Source organism: Platalea leucorodia (genome assembly GCF_965183815.1).
Source record: "Platalea leucorodia genome assembly, chromosome: 11".
In the NCBI taxonomy this organism is placed as follows: domain Eukaryota; kingdom Metazoa; phylum Chordata; class Aves; order Pelecaniformes; family Threskiornithidae; genus Platalea; species Platalea leucorodia.
In genome coordinates, this window is record NC_138833.1 from 887,667 (window position 1) to 910,528 (window position 22,862).

General features: G+C 40.8%; 2 protein-coding genes across 4 annotated transcripts; one reads left to right on the plus strand and one right to left on the minus strand.

Moving 5' to 3' along the window:
• Window positions 1-1,113: 1,113 nt before the first annotated feature.
• On the minus strand, window positions 1,114-14,771 carry SLU7 (SLU7 homolog, splicing factor). 3 transcript variants are annotated; one of them, XM_082324297.1, is made up of 16 exons: window positions 14,434-14,771; window positions 14,088-14,264; window positions 13,264-13,417; window positions 12,885-12,965; window positions 12,151-12,315; window positions 10,576-10,641; window positions 9,130-9,177; window positions 8,480-8,611; window positions 8,105-8,202; window positions 6,616-6,683; window positions 6,287-6,426; window positions 5,181-5,342; window positions 4,624-4,728; window positions 4,378-4,452; window positions 4,016-4,120; window positions 1,114-2,979 (listed from the first exon to the last, which is right to left on the minus strand). In XM_082324297.1, the coding sequence occupies exons 2-16, from the start codon at window positions 14,249-14,251 to the stop codon at window positions 2,800-2,802; spliced, it is 1,743 nt and encodes a 580-aa protein (XP_082180423.1). In that variant the 5' UTR covers window positions 14,252-14,264; window positions 14,434-14,771; the 3' UTR covers window positions 1,114-2,799. The 3 variants fall into 3 exon arrangements, with proteins under 3 accessions (XP_082180423.1, XP_082180422.1, XP_082180424.1); XM_082324296.1 differs by having other exon boundaries at window positions 14,430-14,771; XM_082324298.1 differs by lacking the exon at window positions 9,130-9,177 and having other exon boundaries at window positions 14,430-14,771.
• A 357-nt stretch (window positions 14,772-15,128) lies between these two features.
• Window positions 15,129-18,505, plus strand: PTTG1 (PTTG1 regulator of sister chromatid separation, securin; the record flags this gene model as incomplete). The annotated part of the gene is made up of 6 exons (XM_082323732.1): window positions 15,129-15,168; window positions 15,415-15,517; window positions 15,832-16,010; window positions 16,938-17,031; window positions 17,891-18,040; window positions 18,426-18,505. The coding sequence occupies exons 2-6, from the start codon at window positions 15,436-15,438 to the stop codon at window positions 18,503-18,505; spliced, it is 585 nt and encodes a 194-aa protein (XP_082179858.1). The 5' UTR covers window positions 15,129-15,168; window positions 15,415-15,435.
• Between the last annotated feature and the right edge of the window lie 4,357 nt (window positions 18,506-22,862).

The window sequence follows — 22,862 nt, forward strand, 5'->3', positions numbered from 1 at the left end:
GTTTTCATTTTGTGCTCGGTTGTGTCCAAGCTAGCCTACAGACTGGTTTCAAACTCATTTGAGAAAGGAAAAATTCTTCTTGTGCAATAGGAAGCAGTCTTTGGATATGCACAGTCATAGTGCATGCCAAATCCGAGGGGAAGCAGATAGAGAAAAATTAATCCTCATGATCAGATCCAATGTTCTTTAACATTTAACCTTTATGATATAAATAGGACAACATGTTTTAAGCTTTATTTGTCCTTGAACTGTTGAGACTGATCCAGACGAGATCATCATTCACAAGCTCAAGGAAGAGCATTTTGAATAAAACACTAATAATTGCTTTTTCCCCTGGAGCTGCCTTTCTGCTTCACCGGGGGGAAAAGCGGCCCGCCGTCCCCACCGGCGCTCTCTTAGCAGAGCGAGACAGGGCGCGCTGCAAAGTGAGTTACAGTCAGGTGTTGAAAAGGAAATCCATCCACATGAGTATGCTTAGGGCGGAACGCCCTAAGTTTACTTGTAATAAACATCTCTATAGCACTGAACACGTTGGCTTCTAAGATACCTGCACCTTTAACTCTCTCCCCGTTCTTCTCTTGAATGTAAGAAAAACACTAAACAAGAGTTTTAATCTGAACTTTACAGGCTGCCTACACCGGTGAATTATTTGTTCTTCATTCTAAATTGCTCTTTTCAGTGTTATTTCTGAATCGCTCCTTTGTAAAGAATCAAGTCTCCAGCTGGTTTTAGAAAGGTATCTATCTCAATCGCTCAAGGAACCGATAACGTGGCCCCTTCCGACGTCTCGTCTTCCCTCCGGCTGAAGGGGCGCTGGCGAAGACGACAGCAGCTGGCACGCCTGCCGCTGGAGGGGCGCGGGCCGCGACCACGGGCGTTACGGCCCTGAGAACAGTGTGCAGTTCAGCTCATGCAGAGAAGTCATCCAAGGACAGTTTGCGTTCAGGTCCTACCAGAGGATCTCTGGAACACAGTAAATAACCTAAAATTTTGATCATCAATGAGATTATCAATCACAGATAGCTTTAATATAGAACTACATTGCAGACTAATGCAGAATTTCCATTATTAGCATTTCTGTATGCTAAATTAAAATACTCTGCAAAACAGCTGTGAAATCAGACACGTGACACTTACGTGTATGTTTATTGTATGTAATTACTTGTGGAAAAAGAGCGGTTTTCCCTGAAATTATCCATAACCTAGAAAGGTCAAGACATGAGCTGATGTGGAAACCCAGAAGGTGAGTCACTAGTATAGCAGAAGAAAAACTGTCTCCCTAGTATTTCTCCCCCTCTGACTGTCTAAATCCACGCTGTTTGTGAAAACATACAAGCAATTTCTGCAAAAGCTAATTTCCACTCTTCAAGGTTTTTTCCTTCCTGGTACTTGGTTATATTACCAATTCCACCCCCAGATCTTTGATCTCACTAGTTGGTGATATTTTTTTGCAAGCGCCAGGAGGATTTAAAACTCAAGTTTTATAAAATAAAAGTCTGCAGTCAGATTTATAAGTCTTATAAAATAAAGTCTGCATTCAGAATTAGTATTTCTGTAACAAAAATAAGGGGGAAACAGACTTGGAAAACCTAATAAAAAAAGGAAACAAGCTTCACAGTTGGAAATTACAGGTACACCATGTTACAGGCATAACATACTGTTCATTTTCTTCCAGTAACTTTAACTTCCTTCATTGTTTACACAGTGGAAATTGTAAGCGGGTTCTTAATTTTAAGAAGAAAAGCCAGGATTACAGAGTCTTCCTTGTCCTACCCTAAATATAACCACATCAAATGTGGTTATAAAAGCCATGTTTGATAAGACAGTTGAAGCCATAACAGAAATAATTCTCAAGCCTTCCAACTGTAAAGTTGTGCTGTGAAGTTTTTCACCCATTTTTCTTCAACTTTTAATAGTTAAAGGGGAAACCTCCCAGTTTAAGGACTAATATTGCCACACGCAAAGCAGATGCTGCTTCGCAGTACCACACGGTATTGGAGCCTGCCGCTTGGTATTACACCACGTAAGAGGATTCTGGAAGTTACCAGGGTAAGATGAATACTGTTAACCAAACAGAAAACCAAAGATCTTTGCAACTGCAATTTTTATGTTAACATCTGCAGAAACAGAATGAGAGTTGAAAAGCTCTACAGTCAGCTTCTCCTAACCTCTTCATTAAAAAGGCTGGACAGCATTTAAGACCCTTACATTAATTTAACCAAAACTGTACAAGGCAATCAATCTTTACATTTCCAAAATACATATTACAAAGTCATCAAGAAACTATTTCTCCTTTTAAAGCCATGTGATAGACAACTCCCTTTACAAGTAGGAGGCTTCAGTAGCTGTATCAATTTTTTTCAACAATTTTTGTTGTATATTAAGTGACACTTGCTGACCATTTCTTTTGAGTAGTCAGTTTTACTGAATGTATCATGACATTATGCATACATTAGTTGGCCAAACAAACCTAGAATTCCAGCTGGTATCAGATTTTTTCTCTTGCAATAAAGAATTTACAGAGTAGGTGTATGTATTTTATATATACACATAATTTTTTATATATGTGTATATATATATTTGTGACTGTATATGTATACATACATACACATATAAAATTGCTGTAAGTATTGGACTGCTTATGTCTGTTGAAAGAAGTTTTCACCAGCTGCTTTGGTGCACAAAAAGGTCTCTGCTATTTCTGGCACTTATTAGACACGCGGAAGGTAAGCAAGCGTCTACAGCGTTGTAAACAAGTATGAAAGAGAGTCTTGTGCATTGGAATGATTTTCGCCATGACTACTGTCCAAGAAAAGAGGCCATGGGATCATCAGGTCTCTGACGTTTCATTCTATAGGCTTCCATTTCCTCTTCTGTTGGCTCCCTGGTTTCGTACAGGCTGTTGTATGGTCTCTTCCTCTCATCTAACTGCATGATTTCTTTAACATGGAGAAGACGAGCCTCTTCGGCATTTAGTGCCTGAAATGAAAGCAAAGGAAAAAAAAACCCACAATGAAAGTTAAGCAAAAAAACCAAAGAAAGTTTGTATTAGAGTCTACTATAATGAACAAGCAGCAGGCAGAATGGTGGGATAAGCAATGCACCGCCGTCTGGCCCACCTACAGCACACTTCATTTAATGCTCATTTTTTATGTTTAACATAAAAGGATGGTAAAATGGTATTTAGCAAGCAAGAGACTTTATCTCTTTCCAATTGCCCAAATCAAATAAGAAACTCCTTGGTTTTACCTAAAATGTAATCATGATCCAGCAAGTACAAAAGCAGAGAAGCAAGCATGTGATCTTAGGGGTTTGGGTAGGTTTGTTGTGTTTTGTGGTGTTTTGGGTTTTTTTTGGTTTGGTTTGGTTTGTTTTTTTTTTTTTCCAGTCAGGGTGCGTTTTTTGGGGGGTTTTTAATGCTTTTTAAAATACACGCTATCCCATTCCTCAAACTACTACTACTTCCTACTGAAAAGAAGTTGCATTTGTACAATGCTTGGATTAACCGTAGTTTAACACCAGTTTCACACACTGAATATCCAGCGGCAGACTGCTGTGTGCACGGAAGGGCTGGTCAGCAGCAGTCAGTATATAGCCTGGTGGATGGATTTCTTGCATCAACTGTGAGACTGGGCCCAAGTCTGGGATAAAAAGTGCTAAGTTAAGCTTTGACAGTGCCTTTGATCTCTCCATCTTTCTTCAATACCCAAATCATTGTGTTCTGCAATGACTTTTATAGATCTGCAGCTGTAATAGGTGCCTAGAAAGGAAGTGTTCTACATCTTCTAAACTTAGTCTTCCAAAACTAAATATTCATTGCATGTTTGCCTGGGAAACAGGGAATGTACTTTAGAACATCTAACAGCATTTTAAATTTGCTTTAGCTCAAACTAGCATCAAAGAACATCCCACAGAATACCACAAGAACCGCATTACAGGCTTCATAAAACTGACATTGTTGTAAAATATATTTCAAGATGTTGTTGCCACAAAACAACTGAAGAACACAGTGCACCTTTTTAAGTTTTTCTTGCTTCTTTTTCTCTTCGCCCTCACTATCTGAATTTGAGCTCTTCTTGTGCTTCTTCTTTTTCTTCTCTTTCTGTTTCTCTTGGTGGATCTGTGAGGTAGAAAACAAGCTACTGTTAAGATTCAACTTGCAAACATTAGTAATGTTCAAGCCATTAAATCCCAAGCGTCTATTAATGCTATTTGAGAGCTTATTTTTCAATAGAGATGTTAATGATCTAATAATGCAGTCTAATAATTTTCAGACTCATTACAACTTAAAATGTTGTAGTTAGTTACACATACCTTCCCATCTCTCAAAATGCTGAGGAAAAGTACCTGCCTTCCTGAGAAAGGGAAGCAACCTACCTCCATCAGTGTTTTGGGTTTTGTCATGTGTTCTTCCTCCCTGGGTTGCTCTTCCAGTACGCTTGCTTCGGTATTCTATACAACAGACAAGAGAAAGGATACCCATTTACTAAGCACATTTGAAAGGGGAAGGACAAAAAAAACCCCCAAACTACGAACGCCCAAAAAGCAAAACAGTCTAAAACTTAGGTAGGAAGACGAATGCTCTTTAAGTCTTTCCAAGTGACTAAATAAGACAATACTTACAGCAATTTCTTTCCCAGCTTCTCCTGTACAGTATGAGTACTTGACAAACGAGTGGCAGCATTTGTAACCCCACTTGCCTTCTTTCCAATATGAACCCCAAATGCACTGCAAGAGAAGATACCATAGCAGTTATGTCCACAATGATACTCCTGTAAGAGGCAGGCTGCAATTTATTCTTGAGGTTATATCTTGATAAGTAAATTACTCAAACAATCCAGAAGGGAAAGTTATGAGGAATACTTTTGCAATTTTACATTAGCCTTGCAGGTACAGTTTCAAACAAGAGAAAAGCAACAGGATGTGGGCAACTCATATTCAAAGTCAAAGGGAAATACAGTAACTTCCCCTTCAGTTTAAGATTGCCATCGCAACTCCTCAAATTCACATCTCAGCCACGACAACTTGAAATTCATCCTGACTAGAAAAGGGAGAGTGTCACATTTGAGACAGGAAAAATTTATTTGCTGTATTAATTACATTGTACTGTACCCTACCATACCTCGTGGTATGGGAAGGAATCTAATATTTTTTATAATGTTTACATAAGCAAGGCTTACTGTATGGTTGTTGATCTTTACATCCTCTTCATATTTAGAGCAAGCAATAGCTTTCTCTTGTCCTTTGATGACTGTTCCATGTCTAGAGTACTCCACGTAATCTTCTGTTTGAGCTAACAGCAGCTCAGCTGGTGGGGCATCCAGATGTTCTTGTCCTCCATACTAAAATGCATACAGAAATAACATATAATAGTTTTGTAAAAAACCCCACCTTTTATGTAGTTAAGCACACATTTCAAAATCTTCACCTTCAGTATCTTCTGAAGAAGACACAAAAGAAGTGGATGGAGACAGTTTAATCTTTAGTTAAGAGAGAAATATGTCTCCCCCTATGGCCACTGTGGTGGTTTTTTGGTGGTGTTTTTTTTGTTGTTTGTTTTGGGTTTTTGGGGGGGTTAGTGGGGTTTTTTTGTTTTTGTTTTTTTTTTTAATGCCTGGAGGGTTACAACAGTGATATTCCTCACTCAAAGCAGGAAAACTTTTAAGACCAAACCAAAAGGCTCTGGTATAACCTGCCCCCTCCAAACTTGAATGTTGACAAGGTTAGAATCTAAATGGATTATTTAGCTCTTTATCAGTTGTTGTCCAAGAAACCAGTAGCAAAATATAAAATAAATATTTATCTAGAAGACTGCACCCAAAACTTGAGTCTGAAAATTCTGCTTTTCATATTTAAGAGAAAAGAAAAATTTAAAACTAATTTTGGGAGACAGTTACTTGGGTATTTTAGAACAGATACCACTTTTAAACAGCAAAAGAATTTTTTCAACCACTTGTATTATTAAAAAAAAAAAAAAAAAAAACTAAATTCCCACTACTCCTACATACTGCTGTCAGATTTTTCACTGGTGAAATTCTGACAGTTAAGGGAAGAGCTCCCAATAATCCAAAGAAATACCAGCAGATCTTCAAAGGTTCCTATATTAAATAACATAATGAATCCAACTGATAAGGTAGTGTGTATAGATATAAAAATCTTTTTATAAATCTAAGCTGCTGAGAACAGCTGATCCATTTTCACATAGCATTAGTAATCTTATTTGTTCCCCAAGACCCAGACTTCAAACTCAACAGAATTCTTATAAATAAAACGAAGTGTCTATTACCTTCTCTAGGATGCTTTCTTTCTGCTGTGCCTTGAAATCTTCTTTTTTCACTTTGAAGGATTTATAAAGTAGCTCTAATTTTGTAGGGTCTGCTTGAAGATGAACTTCAGAGCCTTTGTCATAAGCCTCCCAAGCAAACACTGTGTACACAAGAGGTTTCACTCAATATCTATTCTAAAACTGACACGTGCATTCAAATTACGATCTTTAATTCTGTAGTAATTTGAAAGAAAGCTTTATTTCTCTTTTGCAAGAAAGAAGCATTGTTAACTTAAGACTTTTAAGTCCATTTCCTTAAAAATAAAAAAAAAAAAGCAAAAGCCACTTACACTGAGTCTGTGCCATTGAAATGGTATCTCCAGTGTAGCGAACAAAGTTGTCACCTGCGTAACCAACTCTGCAGAAAAGAACAATATGATTCTTAGCATTCAAGTCATTTCCTTTTAAATACAATCCTAGAACACCAACAGGAAAGTAAAAATTCTCCTTTGTGCCCTGAGAGTAAAGAATGGAGGGAGCGGAAGGAGCATTCAACTCAATACATGAAATGAAAGTCTAGGCTCCATCCCCATAGAGTCATGAAAGTACCAGACAGCAACCCAGAATACTTGATGCCTACGATTACATGGAAACATCCTATGGCACAGACCTGGCGCTTTGTCTGGGATACCAAATGCCACGAGTCAAGCTTGGATCTAACTGTGCAATAAATACGCATGAACAGTAGGTGATATTCTAGCATGGTGACTCTCAGCTTTTGCATTTGTGAATCTCTCTTCCCGCCCGGACCCAGTGTATTTTACTGGGTTAAAGCCTGGTAATAGCTTTACTGCTCTCAGTTACCTTTTGCACACCCCTTGAAGAGATTCACAATGAGTATATGAAACACAGGTTGAAAAAATCAAATAATGTTAACAATCCAATTTCCCATGCTTTTCATCTCCCACTCTGAAAAATTTACAGTCTGCAATGCTGTGGCAGAAACACAGATTCAACAAAGGTCAAATTATGACTCTGGAGAGAAGCGAAAGCGTCTGCATCCAAAAAAAAGACCCGACTGGCATTCTTCTAGCTGGGGGCAAGGAGGGGTGGAAGGAGCATTATTTGCTAGCATTTAGCCACTGCCATTGTACCTCCGGCAGCGAGCTAATCCAATTACTGTACCCTAAATAGATGTTTCTATTCACAGCCTGTCTACTCTGTATGTCCACAGCACTGCACAGGTCATGGCAGGGTCACAGCTCAAGTGCTTGACTCGGGTTTTAAGTGAGAGAGCCTTATGTGCAGCCAAAAGCCAGCCTATGGCATTCTTTAATTAAGTTGTCTTATCTAGACAATGCCAAAGCTTTCAGACCTTTTCTATGCAGACTCCATTAGCACATGAGGAGCTTTTGCTCCTAATTCAGGCATTTAGTTAGGTACTACAGATACTCCACGCTAGTCTCCGGGGCTGAATGCCTCCCAACAGACAAGGGATGAAGTTCAAGATTTGGTTACTGAAATACTTTACATAAACTTCGTTACTGTTTCTAGATACAGCAGAGTGTTCTAATCCTTGTACAGATCATTACACTAAACGGTGGTCCACATATCCCCGAAGATTAAGGGCCAGAATTACTAAAACATCACTTTTATACACTAAAACAAAAAGTGCTGCTAAGTAAAACAATTTTTTCCATGTTTACTACTACTTCTGTCCGTAACTGACTAGAGATTCATTAGTAAATGGACATACAGGCAAAAGAAAATACAAAACTATTAATCTCATTTTTAAGAGAGTTTTGTTGGATACACAAGCACGACCCTGTTTTAACTTACTCGTCTGGATTCTTGCCTGTATTGGCATACGGGTTCTCCCTCATTGCTCTTGTTTTGGGATCATAATAAGCCGAGTTTGGATCTAGATTCCTCAAGTACTAGGGAAAGAAAACAGCATACAAGATACTCAATATCTGTAATTTTAAAAGAACTGAAGTTACTACTGTATCCCCCAGCTTAGACATTTTAAAAAGGTGTATCTGTGTAAAAGGATGATCTTGACGAAGTCATAACATGAACAGGAATAGAACTGCGAACAGACCTTAACCTCCAAACCCCAAGACCCATATGCAAACTCATTAATAATTGAGCATGCAATTTTCTGAAATTAACTCATGAATACAAAAGAACATCTGTAAAGAATTCTTTACTCACTTTTGCAATATCTTCCCGAATACGTAAATTTCGAACTGTGATACGTCTTTTAGAGTCAAAGTTCTGCCCAGGCATATCAATGTCATCTGCATATTTATCTTCATCTTCATCTTCACTGTTATGGTCTCTTTCCTGAGGAGAGACAGGAAACTTCTGATTAAAAGAGGACATTCACTCTAGAGACAAGTACAAGAATCCGATTTTAGTGGTTTCATCAAAAATTCTGCAATCCCTGTAGTTAAAAGTTAGCATCATTTCCTTGGGCTTAAGTGTGCTGTCGTGCTAGTAACATGCTAATCTAACATTCAACAGTTTTCAGAAATACTCTAGTTAAAGGATTTCTACTTCCTCATATGGAAACAGTTAGTTACAAAAACCTAACTGTGATGATATTAAGAAACCAGTTATCTTGGGCAAAACATACCACATATTAAAAACTAGTCATTTGCTTGCATCTCTAAGGTTTGACAACACACCAGAGTTAAAACCAAAAACCCCTCTATGAAATCCAACAACCTCTGCCCGAAAGACTAGGCAGCCAGCAGCATGAACCCAACACTGAAACCCTTATGCCACCCTTGTTTCACTGTTCCACTGACTACAGTTCCTTTTTTCTGCCCATGGTGTGATGCAGAGGGTAATCATCTTACTGTCTGTGAATTTGGTTCCTCTTCTCCCCACTGGTGTCTTGGGGAGTTCTGCAGCAAACAAAGAGCACATCAGCAGAGAAGACAAGATAGTGGAGAGAGGAAAGATGGCAGGGAGATAAAGAGCAATCAAAGCAGAGCTTTCACGCTGGATGCAAAATACAATTTACCTGTGGCACAAAATGCAGAAAGACTGCTATACTTTGCATGTTCTAGGAAAGAGCTTGTAAGTGTCTCTATTACAGATGCATGTTGGAGACCTTTTCGCTGTATTCCCAACTGAATTTCCAAGCCTTTGCAAGAACAGCAAATTCTAGAACTGTCACTGTTATTTAGAGCTTACTATTACGCCTTTGTACACTAATGCTTTAGACTAGAGTATTTCATATCATGCAAATATAACCAAGATTCAACTCTGAAAGCTTAAAAAAAATAATTAAGAAGATATGCATATGCAAGTATTTAGTTAGGATTGACGGGAACACTGAGCGTGAATCAGAAGCCATAATTTAATCTGGAGAAACATAGCCAGAATTTATTTTTTTAACCTGCTTAGCCTTTAACTGGAGAATACTTGCAGCGGTAAAGATGGAAACAACTCTGAGTCCTGGAAGACTGACCAGCAAACCGGCAAGCGCTGACTATGCAAACTGGGAACAGTCGTGGTCATCTCCATCAGAGATTAAGTTCGCTCTGCCATCTAGTGGCAAAATGCAACGTGACAACCTCTGGAAAACTACAATTGTAAGTAGTCTTTTGCTTGGTGCTTGCTTTCTTACCGTACCGATTAAAAAAACTACTTCTGACCAGTAGCAGTCTCTACTTTTTCCCCATTTTATAAACTTCGAATATTATCTGAAATGCCTTTTAGAATTAGAATTTTATATGAGGAGCTTGTAGAAGTTAGTGGAAGAGTTATAAGCCAGAGGGAAATACTTATGCTCAGCCTTCAAATAACCAGAGACACTGCAAATAGTCATAGCAATGACTGAAGAAGAAACAAGTTTAGTTCTAAGATGAAGAAAATACCTTCCTAGTCCCATTTATACCAAGCATTACTAAGACAATCCACAGTCACATAACAGTCATTACTTCAACATTAGTCAGACGTAACAATCTTTCAATACAAAAAAAGCATTTCAGTACATAAACAAAACTGCTACACGGAAAGCAAGTTTTTCTGACTGAAAAATCCATGCCATTAATTTTAGCAAGAATAATAATTGCACAGAATTTTTGCCCTTAAGGGGAAATAATTTGAAAGAAGATGCTTCAAATTCTTGAATGTGACACAAAATATGCTGGTGCTAGGAAAATCTTTAAATTACTGATGGGCATAAAAAACAACAGCAGACCCTGTATAGAGAATAAAAGCATCAGAGAGCAGAAGTAACCTATTGCATTTTTATTCGGCCTAAACAAAAATAAATTCAGGTTTAGTTTACTTACCACTTGCTCCAGCTTTCCTGATGCTAACTCTTCCTGAAGCTTCTGGGCTTTCAGTGTACGTTTGGCCTGCGTATCATGACAACACATTTGGTTTAGTATGTCTTTTTAATAGCAAGTGTTATCATAAGCATCTCTTGTGACTGCTGCCATTTAAAACTTAGTCCTTATTACAAAAAAAATGAGGTTTTAATTCTCTGGGTGCTGGTGAAAAATCAGCAGCCTACAGCTTCTCTCTACTTCTATGATTTACCATATTGGGTTTTGAGCTTCAAGGAAAGGAAGCTATATAAACACTGATCATTTTACTATTTTGTATTATACTGTTAAATAAAACAGTTTACTAGGGCTTATGAAGCTGTACCATTACTATGTGCATCCTAACTTAAGAAAGAGATAGCTTATTTTAGCTCAATACTGTTTAAGAACAAACATGTTTTATTATTGTGTCCTCATAATCTAGTTAGGAACTTCAGTGCTTAAGGTACCTCATTGACTGATGCTGCAAGCATTTATGTTTCATCCAGGAAGCACCAAAGTCTAGCATCTATAGTGAGATTCTAAAGCAGCATTTGGTGAATTTTTGTATGTGTTTGACATCACAGAACCGCAGAACAGCTGATGCTGGAGGTACCTCTGGAGACTGCCGCGGACAATCCCCCTGCTCAAAGCAGGCTGGCCTACAACAGGCTGCCCAGGACCATGTCTACGCAGGTTTTCATTACTCCAAAAATGGAGACTCCCCAGCCTTACTGGGCAAGCTGTTCCACTGTTCGATCACCCTTACAGTAGAACATTTTTTTCTTACGTTTAAACAGAATTTCTCATATCTCAATTTGTGCCCGCTGCTTCTTGTCCTGTCACTAGATACTACTGAGAACGAGTCTGGCTCTGCCTTTAAACACTCCCATGAGACATTTATACACACTGATTAGATCGCATTTAGCATTAGCTTTCCTGCGCACTATAGGAAAATAGTGAGCACCAGGCACTGAAGGGAGTTAGTCAGGCACCTAACTACCTTTTGGAACTGGCCTAACATCCAGCCAAGGTAGTGAACTATTTTTTTTTTTTCCTTCTAAAAAGTTAGTAGTGTCCACATGGATTTGGTGCATACAGATAGAAGGTTAACTGCAACAGCAAGGTGCCGATCTGCCCAGAGACATGTACAAACAGTCCGCTGCTCCATCATGGTAACAAAAAGGATTCGTAAGTAAAATAACACAAATGAGGTTACAAAATAGATATAGATTTATCGGCTCTAATACAGCCAGATAATAAATTCCTTTCTTGCCTGCAATTCAGTCTGCACCTTGGGTAATAAATTCTAAGGCTTTTCTATTAAAAAGTAAGCAATCTGGAGACACTTCATGTGTTGTGCAGAGCCATACTCAGTTGCCAGTTCTGATCTGAATTTTCAGTTTAAGCAAAGTCTGCTACCAAACACAGAATCCACCTCACTTTTTCATTATGAATACAGCACAAGGCCGATTATTAACAGTGCACATAACAAACGTTCCTCCTCCCGGCCAAGCCAAACACTGACGCTTTCCCCAGTAAACCATAGCACCTACATACCAAATCAACCTTGGAATATTCCTCTACAATCTTCATGTGCTCTTCTGGGTTATAACCATTCCAACGATCTCGCTTTCCATCATAATCAAACATCAGTTGAGGCTGCACATGTTCATCTGGTGCAATATTCATGCCTGTGTATTTTGCTCCAACCTTCCTGGGTCTCTGAAAGGAAAAAAAACGGTTGGATCAGTCCACTAAACTAAAATACGTTACTCACTCAGATATCCCTTTAGAAAACAGTATCAATCGAGCTCTTCCAAAGCCAGTTTAATTCAGCAATATAAGCCTGTGAATTGTAATAAATGCAAGTAGTTAAATTTCTCTATTTTAAAGTAGTGCAACTGACGCCAAACCCCATCAATTTCTAACTCTGTTTTCCACAATTAAGAAAGCAATTAAAACTCAGTTTCTGGGGATGGCTTCTAGCTGACATGAAAGACAGGCACAGCAGCACTTGAGTTAAAGCAAATTAACATGAGGAGCTAAACATTTTCACCTATTATTGCAGCGCTTATCATAAACAGAACTAATGAGCAAAACCCTGAATAGTAGCATTTTTTCCCTTCATTTTTCCTACATAACAATTTCTTTAGAAATTTTCGAGCCACCTTTCAATACTTGTAACCTTTTTCAAAACTAGTAATTTTTATCTATAGCTAGCTATTTTTCACTAAGAGTAGAATTCACGTTGTTTTCAAATCCATTAAAACATCAACAAAAGCCAAGTTTACCTCCATGCAGTCTTTCTTTTTATGTGTCAGTGCACCACAGTTCTCGCAAGCTCCTTTACGGTATCTAGTTGCTATAGCATGCTAAACAATAAAAAAAACAGAGTGTTGTACAAACTTGTGCAAGATTCATATATGCGTTCCCAACAACTAATTCATTTTTTCAGTACACCTAAAGTGTGTGTGGTCTACCCAAACCCAGAACACATATCTTAATTATTACCAAACACTGCGACTTGCCTGCTGAGTAAGAATTCCCAGCTCCTGTCCCTCTCAAAAACATGTGACCAGAGTTACATCTTTACAGGGAGTCAGTCTCTTTTCTTATTTCCTCATGAAATCAAACCAAATCTTTATTTTATGACAAAAATGTTTTGCATACCTCTTGAACTCCTCGTTTGTACCAATCTCCAGAGGAGCTATACTGTTTCTGCTTCTCTGGCTGAGGTCTCTGATGCTTTAGTGTAGGTCTTTTAGAGGGATCTATGTACCATGGTACTGAGGATATGTACTGAGGAATATGAGGATTGATATCTCTGCAAAAGATGTTGTGTAATAAATACACAGCATAGGAAAAAAAAAAAAAACCACAACAAAACCCACAACCCACAACTTAGCCTAACAAATAACTCTCATATTAAAGTTCAGTGCTTTAGCGGTGATAATAAAATAATGAAGTTGTTACAATGCATTGCAAAATAAGCTCTAATTTAACTACATAAACACAAACTTTCACCGAGATCTTGTTGCCATCTAGTTCACCTAAAATCCTGACTCCAAATCAAATACCTTATTCTGTGCAACGTTCCTGAGCACAAAAATAGTAACATTTCTCTTCTCAGGAACAACGAGCCTTGCAGAAGCAAGAAAGAGGGAACAGAAAAGGTACGCAGCAAAGTTCCCCAGTAGTAGGTCTTGGTCACTTTTAAAATACCACTTGTAAGTTGCCGCATAGATGGGACTTTTTAGGAGCACCGTCAGTAGATCACAGTAGATAAAGACTGAACCTGCGTTTTTTTAGAAAATATCTGTTTTCTGAGGACGACTGGAATGTTAAAAGCAAATTCACAAAGTGCAACTACTTATTTCTACAATGACTCAAGTAGAAATCATGTATCGACCTCAAGATTATTCTGTAATCACAACAGGAAAGAAGACATTTTTAACCAGTAGCTTTAGAATAACCATAGCTTTAACAAAACTTACTTTCCTTCTTCATCCACTTCAGCAGGCGCATTTCCTAGTTTTCTTTGTTCTTCTAATTCTTTCTTCTTCCTCCAGTCTTCCCTTGTCATCTTCTTTGGTTCTTCCAGGCTCACGTCATTCGATCCTCCTGAAGAAGTGGTGTTCATTGCCGTCCCTGATGCCATTTTGTTTTTTCCCCTGTAACAGAAGAAAAAAAAAAAGTCTTACAGATCAACACCATTTGACAGTTCTTCACCGTGGTTTTGTATCACTCAGTTAAACCAGAAACGCTGTATTATGCATTCTTGACACGCCTTTTCACAAAAGTAAGTACCAAGGCCGACAAAAAGAAAGCTATCTTACTAACGCTTCTCTTCTCCGGCTGACGGGATGCGCGGGGCGGCGAGCAGCAGCAGCTCTGCGCACGGCGTCAGGACAGCACCGCCGGCCTTCCCCGCCGGCGCGGAGCGGTCAGGGGCTCGCCCCGCAGGCCTGGGCCGCCGCAGGCCCCGCCGGGGCCCCGCACCGAGCGCGAACCTGGGCCTAGGCGCGCCCCGAAGGCGAGGCAAGAGGAGCCTGCCAGGAAGCAGCGGCGCCGCACCAGGGCCCGGGCACCTCCTCGGAGCGCGGAGCGGCTGCTCAGCGGCCGCCCCCCACTCAGGCCCCCGGCCCCGGCCGCCCCAGCTTACCGGTAGGCCGCGCCGCCGCCCCACAATGCACCGCGGCGCCACCGCGGCGCCGCCCCGAGCCCCGCCCGCCGCGGGGCCGCTGCGGGGGCGGTGCCACGCCGTCACCGCGGCAACGCGGCGCCCGGGCCCCGGCAGGGGGCGGAGCCGGGGAGCGGGCGAGGCGGGGCGGAAGCGGCGCGGCTGGGCCAATCGGCTGCGGAGCGTTCGTCGAAGCGGCCAATGGGCGAGGCGGGGGCGGTTTAAAACCTGCCGGCGGTTGGGGCGTGGGGTGCTGCGGCTCTGCGCTCCGCCGTGAGGCCCTCGCGCCGCCCCGCCCGCGGCGAGGCGCCCCTCGCCCTCTGCTCCGCCGGAGCTCTTGTCCGGCCCCGGCCCCGGCCCCGGCCCCGGCCCCGGCGGTGCCGGTACCTCCTGAGGTGAGCCCTCGGCTGGGCGAGCGCGGCCGGGCGGGCGGTGGGGGTCGCCTGGGTAAGGCGCGCAGGAGGAGCGGGCCTCTGGAGCTGTCACCAGGAGCGAGTGGTGCGAAGTAGGGGTTCCTTCCCCCTCTTCCGGGCACCAGCGCATGGCAGCTATATTGTCTTTAATGTGGGTTGTTTAAAAAGTGTCCTGTGGCGGCAGAAATGACAGAATGATTTCCTCTTTTTCCTGCATGGGTTTTCCAGAGTGGTCTCATCAGCCTGAGGATGGCAACGCTAATCTTTGTTGACAAGGAGAATGGTGAAGTTGGCGCTACTAAGAATCAGCTACGGTTCCCTTCAGGATCTTGTGCGTATAGGCTGCCCTGAGCCAGTGGGGGACCAAGTGAAGTGCATAGGTCATGTTTTGTTATTCACTGTTTTGAATAGTAATGGTTTTCTACTTTTATATTTACTTATCTAACCAATTCTGCTCAGCCCATCAGTTACTAAAAAAATGAAAATAACTCTGCTTTTGTCATAGATAGGGCTTATGGTCCTGAGTTATAAATGGTGGACAATGATTTTTATGACTAGTTTTCCAGTACATGCACTTACTGAAGCAAGCTTTAGGGTTGATATGGTGCTAAAGTTTGCTTTTTTTTAATTCCTCCCACTCTCCAGCGAAAGTCTTATCTGAAAGAACACAAGTTAACACTCCGCTTCCTAAAAAAGCAATCAGTACATCTCCAGCCACATCTCAGTCTGTCAGAAAGGCTCTTGGAAATGTGAATAGAACTGAAGAAGTCACGAGCAAGATGGAAAAGATAAGACAGAAAAATCAGCCTTGCACTGCAAACAAAGTGAGTACAACGCACATCTATGGGGGGCCAAAAATGCGTAGCTTACCTACTGTTGTGGCTTAACCCTGGCAGGCAGCTAAGCACCACACAGCTGCTCGCTCACTCCCCCTTCAGTGGGATGGGGGAGAGAATTGGAAGGGTAAAAGTGAGAAAACTCATGGGTTATTAAGACAATCTAATAATTAAAAGTCTCAAAGAAAAACAAAACCAATTTCTTACCACCAGCTGACTGATGCCTTGCCAGTCCCTTAGCAATGGCAGCCATGGCAAACTTCCCCACCAGTTTTCATTGCTTAGCATGATGCCGTATGGTATGGAATAGGCCTTTGGTCAGTTGGGGTCAGCTATCCCAGCTGTCTTTCTTCCCGGCTTCTTGTGCACACCCAGCCTGCTCGCTGGCAGGGTCACGAGAAGCAGAAAAAGGCCTTGACTCTGTGTAAGCAGTGTTCAGCAATAACTAAAACAGCTGTGTGTTATTGACACTGTTTTCATGATGAATCCAAAACATGGCATCATATGAGCTACTAGGAAGAAAAATAACTCTGTCCTAGCCAAAACCAGTACACCTACATAGGCACGAGGAGTACAACAGCTTAGGGGGTACCTAGTGCCAAAGAAGTAGCTCTAGAGAAAATAGTCTGAGTTAATGTCTTATTCACATGTTAAGTATCAGGAGTTTAATATTATGAGCCTAAATGTTCTAGTGCAGTGATTTGTTGCCACTATGTATAGTACTGCACTACATAAACTCAACTGAAGCATTTGCCCATCTCCAGCTTATTTGCGCTGAAAGTATTAGAATTTCGGCATAACTGAGGACTGTATGGCAGGCATTCTTGTCTGTAGACCTGTATAGCACAGGAAAACCACTACAAAGGTACTACAATGGGAAACTACAGTTGCTCAAATAGTATTACTTTTTTCAAGATTACTGAAAAGACTGCTGGATTAGAAAGTTGTGATGCAGTGGCTGAAGAAGACTGGCCAGAAATAGAAAATATGTTTCCTTTTGACCCTCGAGGTAAGATCTATTGGTGTAATTATTAAAATGAACAATCAGGCTTTCACGAGTGTTGACATTGTTGGAAGTCTTTGGCCAAGCTATTGTGGCAAACAAGCCAGCATTGCATTTCTCGAGTCCTTTCTTAAACATGAGGGTGCTTGCTACTTCTGAAATACCACCTTGTTCTTGTTTAAATATTTCTAACTGCAATAGCTGTGCTCTTGATATGTAGTAGTCCGAGTCCATTATTATGGTGGCAGGAAACTAGTTCCAAATAACCATGCTATGGTCTTGTAATTCATTGAAGGACAACAAGTAGACAAGTATTCAAAGGAATACTTAAGCAGTACTGAAGAAAGACTTCTCTTAAGAGTGTATGCCAAGATGGTAATTTGTAACTAAAGAGATTCCTACTGCTGTAGGATATAATAGTTGAAGATGAAACTTCTAAAGCTGTTATTCGAGTATCTGCAATGGGCTGTGCATCTCAGTCCTTCAGTGTCCTTCCTTAAACCATCCAGTTCATGTGGAAGCGAGTGTGCAAAAACTACTGTACCAGACTGCTTCAGTGTTGGTGAAATCTATACGCTGTGCTTGATGAAGGTGACTTAGCATAGTGATTGGAAAGAAATTACGAAAAGCTCCTGCTTTACATTAGCAGTTATGTTGTGCAGTCTAGTCTTTTGATAAGTGTTAGTGTATGGGATTTCATGTACAACTAAGGTCTAACTGCAAATAAATACCCCATAGGAGGGGATTGTTGGATTGTGGTGTTTTTGGACCTACTCCCGCTTCATGTAATCTAGGAGAATTTGAGCTTCCCAGGCTACTGCTACTGTACACTGTTACTAAACTACAGCCTGTCTTTCTCAAACAGACTTTGAGAGTTTTGATCTTCCTGAGGAGCATAAAGTAAGCAATATCAACCTCCACGGTGTTCCTCTCATGATATTTGAAAGGACATATGACAGATGCGTGAACATGGTTCCTTCACCTGTGAAGATCGAAGATATTTCATGGGAGTCTAGTAAGTGGAAACTTAGCATGAGTTTTGGCGCATACAGTGTTCACTAGTGGTTTGGGAGGGAAGCTAGCTGGCTGCAGTAGTGAACTGCCACTGCTGTCCTAACTACCAGAATAGCACACTAGTATCAAACAGCTTTTGGCGTATAGTCAAGCTGAATCTAACTGGTCAACCCCACCACACAGGTAGTGGTCTCAAAGTGATGTTGCTGAGCAACCTCTTGCAGTGCATTGCTAACTGGTCAGTTAAGTGGAATTGGCTTCTGCAATCAAACAATATTTCCCTTAGTCATTCAAGAGGCTTATGCTAATCTGCTGGGAGCTAGCTTATGTTAGAGTATAAATTCTGGGTTTCATGAGAACTGATTTGCTCTATTTCTAACTTTTAGACTTGCTACAATCGACTGCTGACTTCCTTGCTACCCTTGATGAGATCATTGACATGCCACCTCCGAATTATGACCTTTAATGCATATTCTGAAGCTTCTACTGAGTTCAAATTTCATATAGTTCTGTATTTTAATAAAGGCTAATCTAACCTGTATAATACTGGACTTGTCTGTTTTCAGTAGACCCAAGATGTAAGTAGTAAAATAGCGCTTTGAAAAGGAGGCTGACAAGCAATTAAAGCAGAGCCTAGATAAGCTTCTAAGCAAGACTAGCATTCGCTGTTGTGAACCGTGTCCAGGAGTTGGTACCTGCTGATTAGGTTATGTGGACGTGATAGGTTAAGAAGCCCTTGTGACATCGCTGTTCACAACTTTATCCATTAAACATGCAAAGGTTTAAAACTAATATGTATATTTAGTGTAAGTTAAGTACTAGAGCTAGTACTCCTCTGGCATTTTTCCTTTCTTGAACTTGTTTGTTCTTCACAGTGGTTGTCTAAGATGGTATATGTTGGATTCTTAGGCAGCTGTAGCCTTTTCTTTTAATTGTCACACATTGTGGCGCGCTCTGCTGGGTACTGTTGGTGCTCTGTGAGGAAAGCCTGCTGGAACCCCTCCTTCAAACTATAAGCACACAGGTTCAATAACCTTCTCTTGCATTGTAATGGCCCCAACTCCAGTTCATCACATAAGGCAATTCAGTTGTAGAGGTGGTCAGTCTTAAGTTAAACTGCTTTTATAGTTCCTGGGCAGTACTCGATCTGGTCAGATTACAGCAGCCTGAGCTGCCTTCAGCTCTTAGCTCATTCTTAACATGAATCACAACGCTGTACCTGTCTTCTGGTCATCTGCTAAGGTGGGTGGCCTTTCTTTTCTTCCACGATGCACCCGAGCTCTGAAGAGGAGGAATTGCCATGTCAGATTTACCATTAGTACACTGGCACTATGTAACTGCAAGCAGTGGCAAGACCAGCTTTTTAGCTCACACTTACAGCAGTGTCTGAAGTAACCAGAAATAGCTTTAATGATTGCACGTTGACTAAAAGATGAAAGTTCCCTAGCTAAGGAATGGGGTTAATCTGGCGTGGGTCAGTGCTGCATCCCACAGTTCTGCTTCTTGGAGGCAAGGCCGCAACATGATGGCATGGGAAGATGAGCTGTGAATGTGTAATCATTTTCCTTTCATGCTGCTGTTTCTAGGAAACCTAAAAATGTAGGCAGCGAAGGAGCCCGGTAGGTTGTTTGGTTTGCAGGTGCATTTGCACAGCATTTGCCCTGCTGTGATGACATAAAGTAATGAAGGCTCCTTTTAGTCTTGAGAAGGGTAACAGGCAGAGCAGAGAATAACCATTTTCACTGTCTCCTAGTTTTGGATGTTTCCTCAAGAGATTTTTCACTTCCTTCATGCTTTTCACTCATCAGGAGGTAGATGGGCATTTTAGGAATTGTCCTGCTGCAAATTCTGACCTTCAGTCTGTGAGGACTAGAAATTTGCTGTTTCTGAATTATCAGACATCTGATGAAGTGAAAACAGGCATTCATTCTGGTTTTTCCTCAAACTTGTCAGGATATCAGCCGAAGTGTTAAATCGTAATGAATTATAGAATAGCTGGTCTTCATCTCCAGTTTCTTGTCTTTGGTTTGAAAATTCAAAGAATTCGGAGGAATATCAAACTAAACAGGAAAAAAAAAAGATAAGATTAAGGAAATTCTGTATAGACATTTCATGTTTTGGCTGATCCTTAATTGCATTTTAATAGTGTTTGATTCTGAAATAACTTGGCCCTCTCAGCTGAGACTGAAGTTTGATGGGTATAGTCTACCAGCCACAGGAGTTAAGCCATAGTAACTGTAAAAGAAAATGACAAAATGCACCTTCCATTGACTTTTTGTCTCTGCCAGTTCAAATGAGCTGGGAGAAAACAGCCCGAGCCCAATTTTACAGAAAAATGCCTGTAACTAAGGCACTGAAACTGGTTACACAGTGCCATCAAGTGGCAGCTTGTTATGCAGCCACACAGGTAAAAATAGTCATTGGTATGCAAAACACCAGATAATGTGGCATGAGATACCATCAAGATATGACACTAAATCAGCATAAATGTAGGTTATAACTTTATGTACAAATAGACATCTTGTCTGGAGAGAGACACTAGTGCTTCCTATGTGTTACGCAAGTTTATTATGGTAAAAATAATTCTTTTTTTTGTTGATTTAAAATATTCATTGTGATCAAGCACCTAGATCTATTATTTGAACCTCCAGAAATAAGCTTTTTGTGCCACGTCCACATGTGTGTATACATGCACACCTGTCAAAACACTTAAAACATGCTTGCTAGTTGTAGGATTTCATACCAAAATGGATGAGCATTTGTATAATGTTTGTAAAGATGATAATTATTCAGATAGGCCTCTTGGTACTGATAGACTTTGATCTTGAAGCCCAAAAACTTGTTACTTGTGGGGACAGTGGAATGGGTGTGCAGAAAGCACGGTGTGGGTCAGACTTGGGAATATTGCTGTTCTGTCTGCAAGAGAACGAATGCTGCTGCAGCGGAGAGCACAAGGTAATAACGCTAGAATAAACTAAATGAGTTCACACTTTTGTGTAATCTTATTTTACTTAAATTATTAAATGCTTTCAAAGCCTAGGGGAAAGTGTCAGAGGTTTTGTGTCCTTTCCTTCACCTACCCCCAATTTTCTTTTTTTCTGTAAAATTATGAGAGGGTATTTTGGCTGCAGAGGAACATTTTCTGTAGGATCCTTTCTGGAGTGTTTCATCTGATTTTCTACAAGTACTTCTGATTTTCTACAAGTACTGTCTCTGGCAACACAAGCCAGTCAAACTAAGAAGCAAGCAAGATTTTTCAAGATTTTATCTGTAAATAGTTGAGATCAAAAAGGTATGTTTTATCACGTAGCCTGTCCCTGAGCCAGGACAGGGGTGTTGCTAGGAATCTCGTGTATGGGATATAAATCTGTACTCAGCAACACAATGCAAAAATCAGTTTTCTTTATACTACCACTACAGCTAATTAATGTTTAGTGTTTAAAGATTAATTAGCTTTTTAAAATGTTGGCCATGATTCTTTTGGTTTAAAGATTAAAAAGAAATAAATGTTAATATCCAATTTCAAACACATCCATGACAAAACGCGGAGTTAAGAAGACTCTATAGCAAATGAATGATGAAGTTAACTTCGGTTTTGGTTATATGGTAATGCTCGGCACCAAATTTTATGTGCCTGGGAATATTTTTGTTTCCTACAGTAGTGTACCTCATCTGGGGCTTTTTGTTGTCATTGGGATTTCCGGTACAAAGCTTTATTTTGTAAATGTTGATCAGAAAGATCTGTTTGTTTCAGCTGGCTTTTATTTTCCCCACTTCATGTACTTTTCAGCTCAGCTGGCTGGGGTTAAAGGGCAATACGTGTTCTGTCACTTGCCTGAGAACAAGGCTGTGATGAGACTCCGTCTGTGGTCTGGGCTTGCTGCCTGCAGGGACCTGAGGAGAGCCCAGTCGCAACAGCGCGGTCCGCTAGTGCGGAAACGGCAGCGCTCTTAGCCTGCGCGCTGCACCGCTGGCCGGTGTCGCTCCGTGAAGTGCTGGCTTCCTGAGGCGCAGGGAGCCTGGTCGCTGGGAGTTTTGCACTGCTTCGTTAGGTGTTAACACTGACTTCTACTGGTGACCAAAAAATCAACTTCCTTAACTGTTTCAATGTTGATATAACACATGCAGCTTTTTATACTTATAAAGCTTTATTTTCTGTTGGGGTACTGTCAGGAGTAGATGCAGCTTGAGTTCAAAATGGTGTCTGAGCAGTACCCTGCACAACAGAAGTCCTCTTTAAAACTGCTTGTAATGTTTTGGTTTACTCGATCAGGTTACGCTTCCTGCAAAGACTGGAGATATTTGGGATTTGAAATGCATGGCTGTGATGAAAACGAATGCTTGCTTGGTGGCTTGTTCTCAGTTTGAACCAGCCTTAATAGGTCAGCGTAACTGTGTACCATGACTGGGAAATCTGGATTGTAACCAAGTACACAGAGCAGGTACCTTTTTACTCGGTTATCACACTGTAAAGCACCTTCTTTGACAGCATTCTGGCTGTGAGAATCACTTTAAATCCTTACCTGAATTTCTGTCAGGAGAACTTGGAGATTCGTATAAAAATAATCTCTTAGCAGGCTGAGTAAAATTACTTCAGTGCACATCAGATAATTCATCCTATTTGTGATGTTCTGGCAGTGGGTGACGCCATGGTAACAGCATGCATTACGGCTTCTCTCTCCCGCAGCCTGACAGCTGTGAAGATGTTTGCCTGTGGTACATCGTGCACAGCGCAGGCATCTGTAATGGCTTTCGTTGCTTCATTAATGTGAAATGGAGGGTAAGAGCCAGCACTAAGGAATTCAGTGTGCTTTTACCCTGTG